Below are 20,123 nucleotides of genomic sequence, written 5' to 3'. Positions count from 1 at the left end.
TCCATCCATTTTACGTGATTGTGCTCTATGGCATGTGAATGTTTGGGCTTAATGTGCTAAGAACTGTTTGGGTGTTGATCTTTTGGTTATTAGCATTAGGACTTCGATCACAAATAGCTACAGAGCAGTAATGTAAAGTGTGTTACACAGCAAGAGTTTAAAAGTTAATAGTGAGAAAAGGTAAAACATTCAATTCATACTTGGTTATGATGGCCTGCAAGAACGGAATGTAGTGCTTTTCCCTTTGTCTGTGGTTAAGTCTTGTTACTTATTTTGTATCTTTAAAAAGTGTGACTTTCCAAATTTAGATATATGTAAGGTTAATTCAGATGTTGAACCATAGGAGAAGATGTTTCTTTGATAAACTAGAAGTTTCTTCTTGTAGTACGTATTGCTGCTGAAAACTCTGAAATCTTTGACCTATAATATTTATGATATGATCTCCCTTCAGGCATACTGATTTACCAATAACCAATCTGTAATCTGTCGTGTCTGTATCATCTGATTACTGCTTCCTATGTCAGTTCATTCTAAAAGCAAGTAAAATATATTTGGCAGCCGTCAGAATGTGTAGGCTACCAAAACCACAGACACTACTGTAAAGATTGAGTATCTATCAATGTTTTACTAAATTGTACACTGCCTCTTTCCAATGTTAGAGCAGTAATGTAAACCTAGTACTTTTTGCTGTGGCATTTCAATGCATTCCAGAATGTTACTAAACATAACCAGGGTGTGTAGTTTGAGGGACTCTACTAATGCTTTTTCTTTTACTGATGAATTGTCAAATATCTGGAGGCTTTAAGATAAGCAACTTCATTGTGAATGTATAATGTCATCTAAAGAATTGTAGTACCCTTGTAGTTTTCACAAGAGATTTAGAAGTACAAATCAGGCCAGATACCTTATTTTTCTTGATGAATAAAAACTTTTAAGAACTTCTAACAGTACGTTAAACATATCTGTTAAAAAGCTGCTCCTTGTCAAGAAATGCCTGAATAATGCAAAGTATATTGTCTAGCCTATTTCTTAATAAAAGATTGGTATTTGACAATGCAGTTTTTCTAAGGATCAACTGCATCCAAACCATTTCTAACAAGATTTGTCTAACTATTCTATGGCCTTTAATGATAAGAGATTCCATGTCTTTCATAAACAGCCTATGTTATACTTACAGTTACAAATATTTCTTTAATGCTCTAAAGCACCTTGGAATAGCATTGAGTCGTAATGGACGGGAACAAAGAGTGGAAGCGATAGGGAGTGGAGAGAGGAATCACTTAAACCACTGCTGCTTCTAAAGATTTTCTCTTTTGAAGCCATAGCATAGCTCTCCCTGTTCTTCGGAATAAACCCGTCTGCTGCCCTATCCTGTTTTCAGTGGTGGAAAGGTTGGCTATGGAGGTGTAATTTTGTGTGTGTATTGCACTAACTTGAATTGTCCTCTAATAGCATTGATGTTGAAGTTATTTGTTACAGTCCAAGAAAATTTTTCATCCTCACTAGAAAATGGAGCAAATGACAAAAAAGGAGAAAATGTTTGTCTATATCAGTGTATTTTGGTTGTAAGCAAAGATGAACAGTGGTTAACCCCAAAGTAAATGAGATACTTCTGTATTTTGTAAAGTATTTCATTTTACAGTTTCCGAGTTTTTTATTCTTTATAGATTTAATATGTGTTTTTCCTTAGTTGTTTGGAGATTTCTAATTAAAAACAAGAAATTCTTCTTTGTGTGCCTGTTGCAGTGCTTTTATGTTTTTATTTTAGAACTTAAGGTACCACAGGCTGATATAATAAAGTAGCTTTTGTTTTAGTAGGTGTTTTGCAAAAGAAAGCTCTGAATCAAACTTCCTTCCATTAGTATCTATCCGTCRCTTCATTGTTAGACTTTTTTGGTACAGAATGATGATGAGAAACTAATGCAAAATTTTTTGCTCCCCTTTGTAGGAAATGACTTTTTGTCTTTGGTATGTCTTTGGTAAAGTATTTAAAAGAAATTTAGGTGTTTAAAGAAACATTTGTTTTAACAAAAATAAGCAATACAGTAATGTTACACAGGGAATACAGTCATTGCCAAAAAATCATACAATAAGTCTGCAGATGAAAATAGAAATGCTAGAAAATAGAATGTTATTAGAATGTTATTATGAAAAAGTTTGAACCGAATATTGAGAAATAACTGTTATAATGCAACAGAAGCATCAGTGTGCGAAAAACAGATTGGTTACTGATGGAAGCTCAACATCATTAAGATACATTTGAAACTTCAAACCACTTTGGAATCTGTGCATATAGCTGTATTTCTGTATTTGTTTGTATTTGTACAGGAAAAAATTACAAAGTTGAATAAAAATATTTGCTTTGTTATTTTGATCTGGGAGAAAATCTGGAAGTATCATAACTTTCAGTTTTGTTCTTAAGAGCTACGAACTGACAAGCACACGGCCTTAGACCTGTTCATGTAGGTGGAGTCGGTCCTGGGAGCAAGGGCAGCCTGTCCTGTGTTCCTGCCCTAAGGGCATTTTGGTCAGGTCCCACCACCACCACAGCAGGAGACTGAGCACGCAGGCAAGAAGGGAGCCACAGTACACACCAGGAGGTCTCGTGGCTGTAATCAGCAGGCCAGGTATTGATTAGGGTGAATATAGGATATGCTTTTGAAAACCCGGATTGAAGTGGTCCTGTACCATGGAGTGCAAGTTAACCTCAACTGTTTGCATTGGGCTTTTTCTCAGAAGACAGAGAAGATTCTGATCTTTAAACGCGTTTTCCCTGTTGCTCAACCTGTCAGATGTTTTAATCTGCTTTTTGAGATGTGTTTTATAAATAACRTCCAGCTATTTCTCTTGGTATGACTATGTAATAGGGTTTGTGCATCTGCATTTATCTTTTGAAAGATGCAGTGTGTCTGTGTTAGATAAGTGACTACTACAGATGTAAAAACCTAAGTAAATCATTGCATATAGTGTTTCTGTGGAACAAGTGGATTCTCATTCCAAAAAGAAGTCCCAGACAAAAGCCTCTTTATTCAAGGGTCAGTGATTTAGTATGCAGCAGCCTTCAGGCAAAGTAGTCTCTTGTTAGGAGTATGTCTACTGGTGATTTACTGTTTCAAAGAAAAAGGGGTGAGTAAAGTCCAAATCATATTTATTACTGAGCATGTGCAGTAAGAATGATGTCTTATTTAAATATAGGAATTGGGAAGCTAGAACAGATGCAACTATTTTAATATCCCTAATAAAAAGTAAATTTAACCTAAATAGGTTATGTTGGGGTGGAGAAAATAGAGATGCATATCTTTGAAATCTCTAAACAACAGAAACTCTTTACAGAAAAGTTATCACTTGGTACAAAACCAAACCATCTTGCTTGGCCTTACACAAGAGTCTAATAAGGAGGTCCTAAGAATCTTTCCAGCACTTATCTGGAACACCTAGGAAAAACAAACAAATGTGAGATATGAATTTCTTGAAAACAAAATCAATATTTACAATAAACCCCAGAGGTTTATCTGAATTAAGAGCCCCTGAGTGCTATGTAGTTATATATGCAAAGTGCGTTGTGTCAACCATCTATCTAATTTTGCATGCTCTCTCAGACAGTTAAAAGTAATTGATACTTGAGATATTTATAAAAACTCTCAAAGGCCATTGGCAGAATGCAGTATTCATAAGCGAAGTTTCTTGCTAATCCTCATCATTTTCTCATTGATCTATGTGATAAAGCACAAGAATTTACGTTACATCTTGGAATATTTATGCATAAAGTCCTCTGTATTTGAATCTGTAGTTTCTCAGGGCAAGAGAGCACACCAGAAGTTTAAGAGCCATTAGTATATATAGTTACTGTATCTAATAGATAATAGTTGCATGTCTGTGATGTCTTAGAGTGTCATCAATCCAAACTTATTCTCGCCTACAAGAGTGTGAGTTTTTGAAAGGCAGTGTATTATGGTAAAGCACTTCACTTGATACTTTTTTGGAGTTTCATAACTGCTGTCCACAATTTAGCAGCGTTACTTAATTGCCCACTCTTTTTTTGCCTTTCTTTGGCATCATGAGATTAATGTGACTGGCAGTTTACAATATAAGATCCAAATTGGCTAGAAATCCATTTGTAGGATAAGCAATTATTACAGAGTTTTCAGATTGTACACGGTAGTTGTTCAGACAGCAGCTGTTTTCCAGACTGAGGCACAAGGTAGGTTAGGAAGCAGCCTTGTGTGGAACTGCACAGCAGTGAATTGTCCAGTTGGCTATCTCAGGTTGTACTTATATTGAGAGTTTTCAGTATTTTTGTGGATAAGGGATCCTAATTGTAGACCCAAGTCTTTAAGAGCAGAAAAATGTCTGGAAAGGACAGGGAGACTGCTTGAYTTATATTACAGCTGAAAACAATTTTGCACTCTGTTGGCACTGGAGGGTAATGCAGATTATGAGATTGTGCATTGGCAGTGGTCAGTCAGGAAATGTCAGAGTGTTGTTTGGGTTCAGACTCATAGCCGATTCTTAACGAGATAATTAAAAAGAAAAACTAGCTTAGTGTCTAGTTATATCCCTGGAGTTTTGCATACAGAGTTTACATGCTGGATGTGTTGAAAATACTTCAGTTGCTATCAGAAAATAGGCCAGAATTTGAGATTACTTGCAGCAGGTGTTCTTCAGTGGCATAATACACCACAGTCTAGAACAATAAGGAAGAATAACTAAAAAGGCATATGTACTGGAATATTTACTGTTGTGCCTATGATAAAAATTATTAGATACAGAGCACATACCCTTACGGGGGGATGAGAGTGAATTTTCATTAAGTGATTGACAAAAGATAGACCATAAAGCAAGTGTGACTGAGGTCTGACAATATTCGTGGTATCTTAAGCTTGTAATGCATACAGTAGAAATGGGAAAAAATTGTATGATTATACATCAATGTGTATATATATGTATATACAAATACATATTATAATACATCAATGTGCATTACTCAGTACTGCAATTGAACTGGAAGATTAAGTTTTAATATGCAGAAATCTGGATTTTCGATAGGATTCACAGGAGTAAGTAAAAACCTTCAATATTTAGCATTTTATATTCACTTCATGCCTGTGTATTTGAAATATGTTATTGGCTAGRATTTAGGTAAGTCATGAAGACAGTTGTGTATTGAAATAGATTATCTAGAAAGGCTGTGAAATTCCCTCACTGGATGATTCTAAAGAGTTGATTCAACAGATATCTGTGAGAAGTGGTTTAGCTGATCCTGCCTGGGGGACATGGAGCTGCATTAGGTGACCTCTCAGGTTTCYGCCAGGTGCATGTTCTAGATTTACAATGATAAGAAGTTCATTGAAGATTAAATCATGTCATTGAAGGCTTGCAACTCTGGAAAGTATACCAGTTGAAGAAACTTTATTCAGAATTAGCATATTAACATAGCATAAGGAGATACATTGAAGTTATATAAGCAAAATACCTAAAATGATACAGAAAGGCAGGTCTAAGGTTAGACTTTTCTTGTCTTTTTACATTTGCTCTCAGTATTATACTTTTTTAATATGCAGTCATGACAACACTGTTTTAAACACTTGAATAAGTATTTTTAAATCTTTAAAATATATAGCCAGATTTTGTAGACATCCATCAAATATGGAAAAAAGCATGATATTGAAGAAACAGTGTATAACTTTTTTTTTTGAGACAGAATTGCAAATCGTCTGTGAGATCAGACATAAAAAAACAACTAGTAGATTTTTAGCAGGTATCTGTTTCCTTTGCAAAGAACAAATACAGTCTGGAAAGCAGGCCAGGTCTTACAGGATGAAAGATCCACTGAAGTCTTTTTATGTGTCTGTGAGCAAGTTGTTTGGCTGTGCAGAGCTACCTTTTCTTTTGCATATCCATTAAACATGCAGCCGCCAAGAAGAGTGCCATGTAGATCAGGCATGCTTTCATCAGGGATTGTTTGTAATTTAGGCTGAATCATAAATTAAATTAGGTTTAGCCTCTTATTTTCCCCTTAGTTTATTGTTTTAAAATAAGTGTTTCCATGTGTTAGAGGATTGTGTGATCAATGGAAATCCTCATTTTAGTCTGTGTATTAACTATTACCTAATGTACTGTGTGTTAATATTATTCAGTTCAAAGCCAATGATTGTGGATTTGTTTGGAATTATACTACAAAGGAAATAGGTTTGTCATATAAAACTAACAAAGGCATATAAAACCAGATTGGAAATTATATAATGCTATCCTGAATACAGGGTTTTCTGTTCRTTTTCTCGAAACACATCTTTTGCCAGTGCTATTATGCGTGTATGTTTTGTCTTTTGTAGTGTGTAATTATAGAGCGGGTTTTGCTTGAAGAGCCTAAGGAGCAGCAAGGACCTTTCTGGCTACCAGACACCTCTTAACTGTCATAATTTTCCTTATTTTTATGAATGCAAAATAGGAAAGAATGGGTTCTTTGGTTTGATTTAGTTTACTCTGGTAGAAATTCCTTTTTCAACTTGCAAGTCATGGGTTTTTTCCTCTTAGTTTTATTTAGTTTGGTAAAACATAAGTTGGTCTTTCAGAAACAGAAAAATGAAAGTACTAGTGTTTAATGCTTACGCGTCATCTTGCATCTTTAGTTACATTTGCCTGTGCACACATGTACCTTAATAGAACTGTAGCTGTTTAGACCTTATGTAACAACTTTTTTTCCTGTTGGTAGCTGATGTCATTAGGTTGGTGTTACCTTGGGGTAGGAGAACAGAGCATTCCCATGCCCTGGTGTGATATCACTGTCAACTCATGGATCCATCAGCTTTGGTTTTAGGAGAGTAGTAAATATCTCCATTCAGTGCCTGAACCCATCAGCAGTGTCCATTGCCACCCTTAATGCCACTTAATTCCTTGACATGACTTTTTTGTGCAACGTTCCTTTAGTAATGTTTCTGATTGGAGATGGCAGCTTCACACATATTAGGGACAGGGAAGATTGAACTAAGAGAATCCATTTTGTTGTGGTACTCTCGGGCATAGCTATCAAAGAGTTTCTGCTTTGCAAAATACAGTGCTATTGATTCCTCATCCCTCCTTCCCTTCACCTCCATTAGCAGTGTTTTTACAGGGTTTCAGAAAGGATTATACTTCTAAATCTGTACTGTTATAGCAATTATAATTTCATATTCATCATCTATAGTCCTGCCACAGAATTTTATTATAAAAGACACTGTCCCCATTCCATTATAATGTCAATGTCTCATTTGAAAGAATATGCTTATTTTTCTTCTTTTTTCCCATCTTTCTTGCATATACTGGGTACCATGGTTAGTAAGTCAACATTAATGAAACTTGTGTTTTAGAATCACTATCACCATTGCACAACTTATTTTATTTCTTTACATCTTTAGTTAGAAACCCCAAAATCTTTTGATTTTGCTTCACTGCATTACAAATATACAGGGGAAAATACACATTTTAGTATACAAATGTGTATGCGGTAGTCATGGACCTTACAAAACACCATAAGAGATGGCTGATGCAGAAGTTAATATGTAATGAATACTTCATTCTAGCAACCATTAGAAAATTTAGCTAGCTATATTAGTTATACTAGCTCTATTACAAATTTTATATTTTATTTATTTATTTTTTATACATCATATTTAACACTTGAAAACTGTCAAGCTTTAGAGTTTAAGTTCCTCTTTGATACTTCTACCAATGTGTTGCAGGGTCTTCCTGTAGTGGCCTATGGTAAGTAATTGATTTTTGATGTTCATCTGCAAATTTCTTTGGACATTGGACTCATTGTTCAGGATGAAGGGAAATACATGGAATATAAATTCTGGAAAATWTGGCATACATGAAGCTTATTTTTACTGGATTTGAGAGTTCCTTATTTCAGGGGTTTGTGATGTTTTGTAACACAAAGATGTAGATGTATGTATTTTCAACAACATACAAGTCCTTATAATATTGAATAAGGAGGAAAGCAGTGGTGTATATAGATATGTGGTGTGGTTTTAAGAAATTTCAGTACGTTATTTAAGAAATTATTTTCGCTACTTTTTATATTAATCATCAGTTGGATAATTATTTTCAGTAATACTACCTACTAAACTATTACAAAAGAGAGCTATAAAATTTTCATAGACAAGTTATTTTAGGGGATTCTTATAAAGGCCACTTCAATCTAAACAATTGATGCAGTTGCTTCTCACTGTATGCCCTTCAACCTCTTTCAATAATATTTTCAGAAGTCTGGAGTAGAAGGTTTTTTGTGAGTATTTTAGTTTTAATGCTTACTTTTAAGTTTTAATGTTTATCAGTTGGTGAGTTATTTTGGATTTTAACTTACACCATGCTTATGCTTCTGTTTTTCTAGTGCAATGTTCTAAAAGAGAATACAAAATAATTTTCATACATGTTAGTCCAGGCTTTTAAGGCTATATGGTGAAGCTCTGTGTGTTATTTTGTTTACACTTACTTTCCATAGAGATTAATGAAAATACATTAACATCTCCCCCAAACAAATCAATATACTGATTTTTTTCATCATCTTTGTGCAACATATCTGTTTGATCAAAAAAGCAGAAATCTGTAGTGATATATCTTGGCAGAAGCATCTGAGAAGAAGTGATGATTGAATTTCAGTATTTGTGATCAACCCAGAAGCATATTTTTTAGCTATTTATTTAAAAGACAAGTTGGTATTCACTTGTTTGAACTTGTGTATACTCAAAAGACTAGCTAAAGATAGTCAATACATCTATTTGTTGTAAATTATTTCATTTTAATTGGTGGAAAAATGTATTTCAGTATGTGAGAGAGATAAAATGACTGGGATGAAATTATCACATGCTAAAAATGTGTCATATGTCCTGGATATGGGAGGAACATCTCTTGTAAGCATCATTCACAGTTTTGAAAAGGTTAGCTCTAGCTAACCTAGCTCAACAGCTAGGACAGCTGCGTGTGTTTTGCAGTTACGCATATGTGGAGAATTGTAAGTGCCATTTTTCCACAAAATGAAAGCAATGAACCCAGTGTCCRTTTGAAATACGTTATATCTGTGGTCTCAAGGGGCTGAGCTTGCCTTTTCCATAATATTCCCCAATAAAGTTTACAAAAGTACTATCTAATCTTTTAGACATTGTGAAATGTTAGAGTACTTTTAGTATCGTAATTAGTATCAGAAACTCAGAAATGTCAGTCTAAATGTCCTTTTTACTTAGCTAAGTCATTTGCTCTCTCTATTTGAACACATCTGTCTATTTGCCATTGTTTTTCATGCTTCTTTCACTTAAAAGTCTTCCAAAGAAAGTCTCTTTCAAGTTTTTTACACTTACTCAAAAGAGTTGAACAGAAACATGCGCAGAGAAGAAGGTGGGTAAAAGGCAGCCGTTGGAAACGGTGTCAGGGGGCCGCTGGTTTCCAGGTTTGTACCGAGCGGCAAGCAGCATACTGCTTGCTGGAGTCTTTACTTTTGGTGCCTATACTGATAATATCCAGATCTCTTCTTCCTTACGAGATGATGAGAAGCTTCTTATTATATATTATCTAYAAACTTTCCAATCTGTCAGCTGCCGCATTTTCTAGTGGGAAGGCACCGTGTGTGTTCTGACAAACACGGGATCAGAAATCCCCCTCCTTTATGTTTATTTAGCTCTTATATACCCAGGGGTGTTGTCAGATCTAAAGGCGCTTAAAAGAGCTGTGAAACCACCGCATGCGAATTTTGCAGTTGAATTCAGCTCATGAACATGTCTCTGAGTGTGTGTGCGGTTAACATCGCGCTCGGGCACCGCAGGCTCCCCGGGCTGAAGCGTTAACACGCCYGAGCCCGCCTGGCCTGTCGCTGCCGGCGGCTGCCTCGCAGCCTGCAGTGAGTGGCTGGTACCTAGCTGCAGGCAGCGGTCGCTCCTCAGCCCTAGCCTCCTCGCCGGCTGCTCCGTCCCCAGCCCGCGGCTCRGCCCCGGCGCTCCTGTCGGCGGGAAGCAAAGGGCGAGCGTCCGCGCTCTGCCCGGAGCTCGCCTCCTCTCCCGGAGCTGCGCTACCTCGCTCCAGCCCTGCCGCGTGCTCGGCGGCTTGTGTGCAAGCGCAAAACATTGGAATGCTACTGTGGGCCTAAGAGAAAAAACTGACCTCGTAAGCTTGTTATTTGCCTGTCCTATCTGTTTCTACCTGCCTGTGCCATTTTTTCACCATTGAGAGACTGCTGTGCCTCACCAAGTTGGGAGCCTGGTTCTGGTACTTAAAAGCTTGCAAGTCCTTGACTTGAATACAGTGTCGAAATGCAAAGTATCCTGTTTCTTCAGCCATCGTAGACTGCTCTGTGGAAAAAAGGAAACACATTTTATAAATAAGGCTATTGAGAGGGAAGTCTTCAGGGTGTGTCTCCGACAAAGGTAGCATTGAACTTGGAATTATTACGTAAATAAATAGACCATTAGCCAGAGTTGCAAGGCTTCATTTGCCTCCCCCTAAACAGGAATGATTTGAAAGTTTTCCATTTTCCTGGTGTAACTGACCTATGCAAAGTTATATTTCCTATATATTGACAAAAATACAGCTTCTCAAGTCAAAAACTCTAACTTGGTCAAATTAATCTTTTGTAACTTTTGATGAGAGGAAAAACAGGCCCTTTGGAGCATGAATGACATTTATTGTGGGGGAAAAGCGCCCTGAGCTAGTATGTACTACTTTAAACTGTAAAAAATTAGATATGAACATAATTTAAATGTTCCTATTAGGAAAAAAAGCTGTTGCCTTAGTACCGCTAATATTCAAATGTAATTCTAATAAGGTTGCGAATGGTTTGGATGAATTCAGACCATCTTTGAATGGTGTAAAATGTAGCAGATTAATAAGAGTCTCCGGTGCAGTACTGCTCGAGTCTGTGGGTCTGCACCAGGGATAACGGTGCTCTCTGGCCTGTGAAGACAAACCGGCCTCCGAAGGGCTTCTGAGCAAGCCAAGTCTGGTAAGGAGAGCTTTAGTAAAGCCTTGGGCTTCTAACAGAAGGAATAAATTAGATGCAGGAGCTTTTTGACATTAAAGAGGGTGTTTGAGAATTTCATTTAGTATGGGAAATGTCTGTATGCTTTGTGTGCGTTTTTGGGGTGTTGGTATCTGTTCTTCATGGGTATTTCTGCACGAGAGAGTTTTCCAGATTGTAGTGGACAGAGGTCACTTACGTTGAAGTGTTGACATGCAAGTTGAAGTGACATGAAAGGTTGCATTTCTACAGCATTTAGTGCAAATTCCCCAACCTAGGACTGTATTTCACCATATAGAATTAATAGCTATGTAATAATGTTGTTTTGTTTTCATACTTTAAATTACTGCCAAATGCATTTACTATTGCCTTTCTATGGTCTCGATAATACCATAATGCATATTTTTAGATACAGATAAGTTTTTAAAAGCAATGTCTAAAACTATTGCTGACTGTTTAGAAGCTTTTGAGAACAGTATTTTCTTCAGCTGATCTTGAATAATCATCCATTGACCAAATGTGAAAATTTGTGTCTCCATGAATTTTAGTGCAGTTCCTGTTTTCTTTGCAATCTCTAGCATGTGCGAGAGGGATTTAATTGTGATTATCTGGGAACAAGTAATCTGTTTTCAGACACAAAGGCTTGTGCACTGCAAATGTGAGGGTGGTTCTCCCAGTTCAGGCACATGACTCTGTACTAGTTATGCAAGGCCCTATTTTGTCCTTGTTTAATGTAGAGAGCTCTTACTGAAATAAATTAGGGTTTCACCCAAGTCTGTTGCTGAATTAGAACCCAAAGAGAAGATGGTAGATGCCTTYTGAAGAAGCTCTTAAATACAGTGTAATTACATTGGATGCCTTTAGTGCCACACTGTTAAGGTTCACTGGCATGTACTGTATTTCACTAGTCCTGCTATGGTTCGTGGTTTAATGTTGTTGGCTGATGAAACTCATATGAATCTTTTTTAGCAATATTTATTCAGAAGCTGTGTTATTAAGAGCAAATGCAAACTAGTGGTTATTAAAATTCATCTCTCTAGTATTATGCAATTAGCAGAAAAGCAAATGATGTATATCTTTGCATAATGTAAGAATCTCATATGGCTTGCATCATTTGGTTTCATAAATTATTCACCATTATGCATGGTTTAATATTACTCTTGCTTTGCTCAAAATCATTATAATTTCCTTATATTCAATTTACAGCTGTGGAACAACTATTTTCATTTGGCTGTGGCTTTTATTACCCAAGATTCACTACAGCTAGAAAATTTTTCCCATGCAAAATACAACAAAATCCAGAACAAGTAAGCGAAAACATATACTTTAGCTTATATCTTTTAATTTTGTAATAAAATGATGATACCGATAATGATAAAGATATCTTTCCTTTTTCTTTCTTTCTAGATATGGAGATATGAGACGTTTAATTGGATTTGCTATCCGTGACATGTGGTACAAACTTGGTGAGTAAATTCATGAAATTAATTGCAACCAAATCCATAGCATATGTCATGTTTCACTGAAAAAAATCTGCCATGACCTGCTTTTTAAAATATTTGACCTTAAAATATATTTTTACTCCTGCTACTAAGCTTGCAACCAACATGAAATATTGTATGACTGTTGCCTATTTTTTATTTCTGAGAGAACTCACAAGATGGCTGAACTCAGAAGGTTTCAGAAACATCATCTTGCTGAAATTGAGAACCAGATAAATCTTCCCCGAGAAGGTTTCTGTTCAGTCTGTTTCCCCAGTTCCAGAAATCAGTAGACTCAGAGTTGGATTCTGTTTGGATTTAAATTCCAAAATGGGATCGTTAATGTTTTTACAGTTTGTATGCAGCCTTGTTTTTTGACTGCTTCTTTGAGAGTTTGGAATAGATGAAACAATAATGTATTATCCTATGAAAGAATATACTTTTTTTTTTTGAAATATGATATGAAGATAATTGTGATAATACCTATGATTATACTTTGAAATACAGGCTGGATGTTAAATTTCAGACAGCTATTCATGCAAAGACTAGATTTCATCAGAACGTTAACAGAGAAAAGACATAAGCTTTTACAACCATTCTGTCTGCTTGTCAGGTCTCTAGCCAATTCTGGTCTGGATCCTAGGGGCCGGTTCAATGGGGTGCTAAGCATAAGCAAATAACCTTTCTTTTTTCCGAGTTGATCATTGTGTCAACTCGGCTAAAATGCCGTCATTTCATCCAGAAAAAGTCGTGTAATTGCTGTGTATGAGACGTTAATCTTGTAAGAATAGTGTGAAATGTTCTCAGTGTATGCGGTAGAAAAGTATTTTTTCAGTAATGGGAATATTTTTAGCACACTGTTAAAATTTTAGCCAGAATATACATGCAGTATCCAAAATTTTAAGATACTTGAATTGAAATGAATTTTTTTCTTGTCAATTCAGTGTTCATGTAAATAGTTAACGAAAAGCTGGTTGAGCAGATATGATATTTTGTTTAATTAACGTAAAAAAGGAGCAGCGTTTTAAAGTATGTTTTACCAGCAGATGGTCATAATCAGAAGTCCATTGGATATTACGAAAAGTAAAAGAATGAGCTGGAATTTTAAAGCATTTTGACAGTTTGTCTGTCATATTGTTGAAGACCAAAGCATTTTTTCTTTTCTAATATCACAAATGTGTTATTACTTTATTCAAATAATATTCAGTCTACATACCCCCTGGAAAAACAGGGGCCTGCAGATTGAAAAATGTTTCAAACTAAATGTGCCATAGTTCTCATTTATTAATAAATGCCCTTTCCCTTTATTTTTTTATAATGTTCAAGCTCCTACTATATCTTTAACAAAAAGGAATCTACATTCTAAAGAGCAATACAGTGTCTCAGRTATAAAGCACATTTGGGGGATATGTATTTAAAGCAAGATTCATACAGGCAAATGCATGTCAAAGGATGTCATACTGTGACCGCTACATATAGTGCCTTTCGGTTTATAAACTGAGTGGTTCTACGAGGCAGATGATCGTCCTTGGGCCATTGCAGTAGTTGTGGTGTTTGAGGAGGTTTTGCTCTTCTTCCCTGAAATGGAAATAACAGTTGCTGATGGCAGGACAGACTTTCAGAAGAGCCTTTTTCACAGAAAGTTGCATGCTAAGGATTTTTTTGGTTTAAGGCAAGTGTGAGATTAGCCTCTTGGTCAAGCAATATATATTGCTATTATTTAGCTGGAGATTTCTCTTTCTTTTTACTACTCTTACCCAAGACTTGCTTAGGAAAGTGAAGATTTTTAGAGGTGAATGGATAGTTACATTATATGTGAATTTCTCTAGTTTTCAGAAATTACACAGACCTATTATGTAGGTATTAGAAGCGGTTCAGTCATGATAAGATTCTTTTCAATCTTACTGATGTTAGTGATTTCACTAGGATTAATACAGATTGAAGTCAATGTGAGCAGAAGGAAAAATAATGTTCCGTAAAACTTTTGAAATAATAGTTCAGTTATGCTTAGAGTTACATCAGTATGGAACTGATTTGAATTTTTTACTCCTTTTTAGCCTAGAAAGGGGARCATACCATATAGTTCTCTCCTACTGATAGAATTTGAGGGGTTCTTAGTTTTTTGATTACTTTCCACTCGTAAACATTTTTAAGAAAATATCAAAAGCTGAAAAATGGAAATATTCCCTGAAAGTGTCAGTTCAGTCAGCTGGCATACGTGCTTATTTCTGGTACTGAATTCTGGTGCATCTTGGAATGAGACAATATCCGTTAATGCGCTTTCTGCTTTTGAGAGGAGTGGAGACAAGTGACTAACTGTAAGACTCTTACTAACATAGATGGTTAAAACACTGTTTCAAATGGCTGCATACCCTAAGTCACTTCCTAACAATTTTATTGTTTATTTTATTATTTATTCCAATACCCAATCTGCCATTCTGTTTTAGGACAGAATAAAATTTGCTTTATTCCGGGAATGGTTGGGCCCATCTTGGAAATGACTCTTATTCCAGAAGTTGAACTACGAAAAGCCACGATCCCAATCTTCTTTGACATGATGCTGTGTGAATATCAAAGGACAGGAGAATTCAAAAAGGTAATAACAAAGAAGTTGTGTAGAAGCTGTTTGATCATAGCRTTGTGAAAATATGCTCAGAAAACAAAATCATACTCTGTGTGAAAACTCATTAAAATGGCATGTAATGAGTTTATTTTTGGTAAATATATGTGGTGTGCGGTTTTCTGCTTACAGAAACCAAAATAAAAAATATTAAGAACAAAAGGAAGAACTCCTGTTCCAGTGAGTGCAGGCTCTCCAAGGTGTTTTACTTGGACTTAACTAAAATGTTCTTCACAATGGCAGCAGTAAAGCACTGGAATAGGGGCCCGGAGAGGCTGCAGCATCTTCATTCTTGGAGATGCTCAAAATTTGCCTGGACAAGGTCCTGAGCAGCCAGGTGTGACATTGAAGTCAGTCCTGTGTTAGGTAAAGATTGGGTTTAAATGACCTCCGGAGGTCCCTTCTGCTCTAAATTTTTGTATGACTCTCCTTTGTGATACAGATCTTGAGACACTATAACTTCGAATTTTTAATACAGAACATCTGACTTAAGTTGCAGCATGAAACTAATTGCGTATTATTAGATTTCTTAGAAAGCCCTAGCTTTTCTCCTTTTTTTTTTTTTTTGTGAGAAATAGTCCCTGTGGAAAATTGACAGTCCTAAAATGTTTTTTTACAGAAATTTTGACAAGGAAAAAGGTTTTTAAATTACAAATTTTAAATTAAATATTTTGATACTAAAATATTTTGTGTTCTAATTATTGTATTTATCCCTCCTTTCATTTAAAAAGGCAGAAGGTAAAAAACCTAATGAGGGAGGGGKTTTTTGTTTTTTACAATTTACTAACTAGAAAGAATTTGAAAAGTAAAATCTGTGAATCTGTAATATTGGAACTTTAATCAGGAAAATGAATATTTAAAAAAGGTATATTGGAAAATAGATTTTGTTGGTGTCGCTGTTGATTAAGCCTTGTTTTCCAACTGGAAATCTTTTCTTTCTCAAAAAAAAAAAAAACCCAAACCCTTCAAAACCTGACTTGTAAGTCTGTGAAACTCGTGAGTGGCAACTGAGCGTGGTTCCTGGGACAGGATGCTTGGCAATACAGCCTAGGTCTGCTGCCACCGCTCACCGCGCGTCCTTGGGCATTCACCGTCTGGCCTTTTCTATCTAACTTTTGCATTCTCTGCAGGCTCTTTGGGGCATGTAATTACCTTGTTCAGTGTTTGTACAGTGCCTTACATGGTAGATTTTAGCTTGGATTTGTAGGCACTGAGTATACGCAAATAATTAATTCAGAACAGTCTGTGTAGCAGTAAGTGACAAACAAAAAAGTCATAGTTTTAGAGATTGTTAGGAAAGTAAATGTAATTATGTCACTCTTTTATACCCAGCCATGTTTAACACTTTAAGTCATATGGGGCATTTTTGGGTCAACTAAGTGCGGCGCAAACCAACAGATGGAATTTCCATTTTGGTCAGTATTTTACCACAAAGCTTTTGGTTTAAGGCCAAGATTTTGCCACTTTGCTTCTGCACATCTGTTCCCTCCATGGCCTAATAGCCCTATATTTGCCTTCTTAAAAATGTTTTTCTGCTCTTGGCTTATGCCTCATCTCTTGGGAGAGAAGCACAGATCTGTACAGATCAAAAAACTTTGGAAACTCATCCAGCTGACTAACAAGGGCACCAGCTTAAGAGCCTAGGAGATGCGAGACGCTTACRTGAGCCTTAAATCACTTCTTATGCTTATATAAATAAGCTTCAGGTGGTATTTTTTAACTGCTGAAGAATGAGCACATTGATTTTATTACAGCTTACGAATAATAGTTAATGTTTTTTATCAGATTGCACTAATTCAGTAATTTARCATGCATGTGTCAATGGATTCTAATCATTCTATTTCAGAAATTCAGATCACTTACTGATGGAGAATTGTGTTTTCTCTCTCCATTCTTATGGATGTGGTAATTAAGATAAATTTCTCAAAATTGCTTTTTTAAGTTTGGCAATTCTGGTAATTTAAAAATATATATTTTTAAAGGAAAGGTGCATTGAGTTTTATTACTTAAAATTATTACTATTTCATTTAGAAAAGGGAAAGAATATGAATCAAAAATGATTTGATATGCAGATGCAAACTCTAGCTTTTACTAGTGGACAATTTTGAAATAGAAGTTGGTGTTTTATATTAGTAGGATATTTTATTAAAGCCTTAGTATAAAATTTTGAGAATGATAAAGTTTCTTTTCAAGACAGCCTTAGGCACTCAGGAGTCGAGATCTCATTGACATTCAATTAAAACATAATTGTATTGATTAATTTAATTGGCTTCTAATAAGAAGAGGGAGGGGGGGAAAAAGAGCCCATACAGAGACCTCTGGGTCGCATACAGAGTCTGCCCTGGCAGTGAAGCCAGAGCGCTTGTCTGGCCCCTGACCCGTCGGTTCCTAGGCTTTCCCCAGAGGCTCGTTTCCTCGACGTGAYGGGGGGCTGTGCTGCGACGTCCGCGGCGCCGTGCTCCGCTCTGCGTGGGCATGTGTGCTGGGCTGGTGCTAGCTCAGGAGGCTGGGTCTTGCTCCCTTATGTGCAGTATATGTGCTTTTATTCACCTGACTCCTTTTGAAAAGTATATGCTAAGTGAGGTAAGTGTATAAAGGTTATTTAACTTTTTCAAACAGGAAAATTATTATTATTTCCTATTTCTAGGAAATTATAACTAATCCCAGAGAAAACCAAATTTCACCTGTAGTTATCCTAAGAATGACATACTATTTACAGACATACTTCATATAATGAAATATATACGTAGGTTCGTGACGTATGCGTTTTCTTTGTGATCCTTCATTTTACTTTGCACATGTAACTTCCATTTGCCCAGAAGAAATTTTGTATAAACTTGTAATTTTAAGTCTAACTAAAGATGCAGGGAGGAAGGCTTTATTATCTACTAATTTTAACCATCAAGGCTCTGTCTATTATTAGCTCAGAGAGCTAGAAACCTCAGAAAGGCAAGTTATTCCGCTTGCGTTAGATATGTGTGGAYAGAACCAACTTATTGCTGCACTTATATCCACTTCTCCTTCAGATACAAAGGGAAGCAAGTTGCCTCTCTGTCAGATGCATGATATTAGAAGAATCCCATTCTTCAAATACTGATAAGCCATCTTTTCCTGAAAGAATCAGACTTTATATTTTATCAAGACTTCCCAATGCAGGGCATATCAAGCAAACTTGTAGTATTTGCTGTAACTGATAATGTGACTTAAAAAAAAAAAAAAAAAAAAAGCTTGCTTTAAAAATACTTTAAAAGCAAAACCAACAGATTAGCTCTTTGCAGAGTAAAAGAAAATATCATTGAAATAAACGTGGATCCAAGTCATGTTAAAGATTTAACTTTGGCTTAGGAAATATTAATTCATCTGTAATCATATTTCTGTCCAAATAAAACTTTCTGTTCATGTTTGGAGTATTCACTTTAATAGCTCTGATTGGTTCCATCAGTTGCTGAAGCCATCTGTGGAAATATTCTACAACTACTTTCCTTCCTGACCGTTGCTGAACAGAGCAAGTAGTTCTGACCGATGCCGAGTCCTTGGGCTTGCGCAGTTGCTGATGGCACTGGAGGGCAGACGTTCACTCCTTGTGAAGCTGCTGGACTCATGTGTCTTTCTGAGCTAAGAGTGGTGAAAGGTCACTAAAGGAGCGAATGCAAGTGTTCTCAGCAGGCTCCTTGCTGGAAATACCACTATCATACTCTCATATTTTATACTCTTGAAACTTTATTATACTGAAGGATTTTAGAAGCACGTGAAATCACCTCATTAGCAAAAAAACCTTTATTTCAGTTTATATAGCTTGGTGCTTCAGACAAATCCATGTAGAAAAAATAGAGATGGTATGTGGTTGGTGCTGAAGTGTATTCAAGGGTGTGGAGACTTTTGTGGTCTTTTAATTAGATAAGCAGGCAATTTTAAAGCCAAAATCATGCCAAGTACAGTTAGGCACACTCTATTGAAGTTAGTGGAGGAATAATCCTTACCAGGACTGAATCTTAGTACAAAGACATTAAAACTTCCTTCTGTATTCCTGCCAGCTCTTTTATTTATTTGGTTCAAGCAACCAGCTTTTTTTGCAGCTTGTTGAGAACAAGATGATGCTTAGAAAGAGTTTTTTTGGTCAGATCCAGCGTCTGTGAAATTATTGCCTCTTGGAGGAATAATCAATTCCCTACCTGCTGAATAAGTACTGGGGAAGGATTTTTAAGAGGTGGATGATTTTTAACTGATGCTTGACTTGCACTACATTCACAGATTTCTGTCTACAAAATGATTGGATTGGATGTTTTTGTTTAATATTGCCTTATCCTGAAACCACTGCGTATCTGTCTTAGACACACTAAATACAGATGAATTCTGAGCCCTTTCAGAGTAATTTTCTTCCTTTGCTGTTTCTCAGTACCACTGCTACATTTCAATGAAAGCTCTTTATTCTCTAGTATTGGTACAGTATGTACTGTTCCATTGGCAGTCTGTAATTTGGCTTCTAATTACAGAGCAAGAGCTAATACTGGAGCAGCAAAACCGACAAGTAACAGAAAGGGCAAAGAATTGTTCTGGATCGCAGTGCATTTGTGAAGTACTCCTAGCAAACCAAAAGTGTTTGTGGGCTCTTCAGAAAAATTAAGGTTCCCTCTTACTTGGCACTTTTTGAGAGAGGCAACAGCACACTTCTTCAGTCTTCTTCCCAAGAGCAGTCTGCAGCATCAAGGTGGCCCAGCAGACCTGGGGTTGGATGCGCTGCATCCGGCTGTTGCTTTGATGGATGCTGATGGAGCGATCGTGCTCTGGAGCAAAGAGTTCTCCTGCATCTGTGCCGACGTGTGCTCACTGCTGCGAGGAAAGGAAAGCTGAGGAATTCTACTGTGAACAGATTCCCGCTGGAAGCAAGCACGTAATATTTTTAACTTAAAACTCTGAATTTGAGTAGAACGTGGATTTTCTTCTGTTCTGCCCCCAGGGGCACATCTAAGGCTTCAAGCAAGCTCACGGCTTCTCTCAAATGTCTTCTAATCTGCACTCTTCTTCATGCTTCTCTCAC

The 20,123-nt window shown here is 36.4% G+C and overlaps 1 protein-coding gene across 1 annotated transcript in view; it reads left to right on the top strand.

Moving 5' to 3' along the window:
* Nucleotides 1-20,123, top strand: part of DOCK2 (dedicator of cytokinesis 2) — a 228,840-nt gene that overhangs the window by 167,085 nt on the left and 41,632 nt on the right. Inside the window, exons 31-33 of the mRNA XM_026061319.1 lie at nt 12,191-12,291; nt 12,392-12,450; nt 14,913-15,061. Of these exons, the coding sequence (XP_025917104.1) occupies nt 12,191-12,291; nt 12,392-12,450; nt 14,913-15,061 (309 nt within the window). The remainder of the gene's footprint in view (nt 1-12,190; nt 12,292-12,391; nt 12,451-14,912; nt 15,062-20,123) is intronic.

Source organism: Apteryx rowi, unplaced genomic scaffold, assembly GCF_003343035.1.
Source record: "Apteryx rowi isolate R43461 unplaced genomic scaffold, aptRow1 scaffold_18, whole genome shotgun sequence".
NCBI lineage: Eukaryota > Metazoa > Chordata > Aves > Apterygiformes > Apterygidae > Apteryx > Apteryx rowi.
Note: the sequence above shows the minus strand (reverse complement) of the source record. Positions and strands in the feature narration are given on the sequence as shown.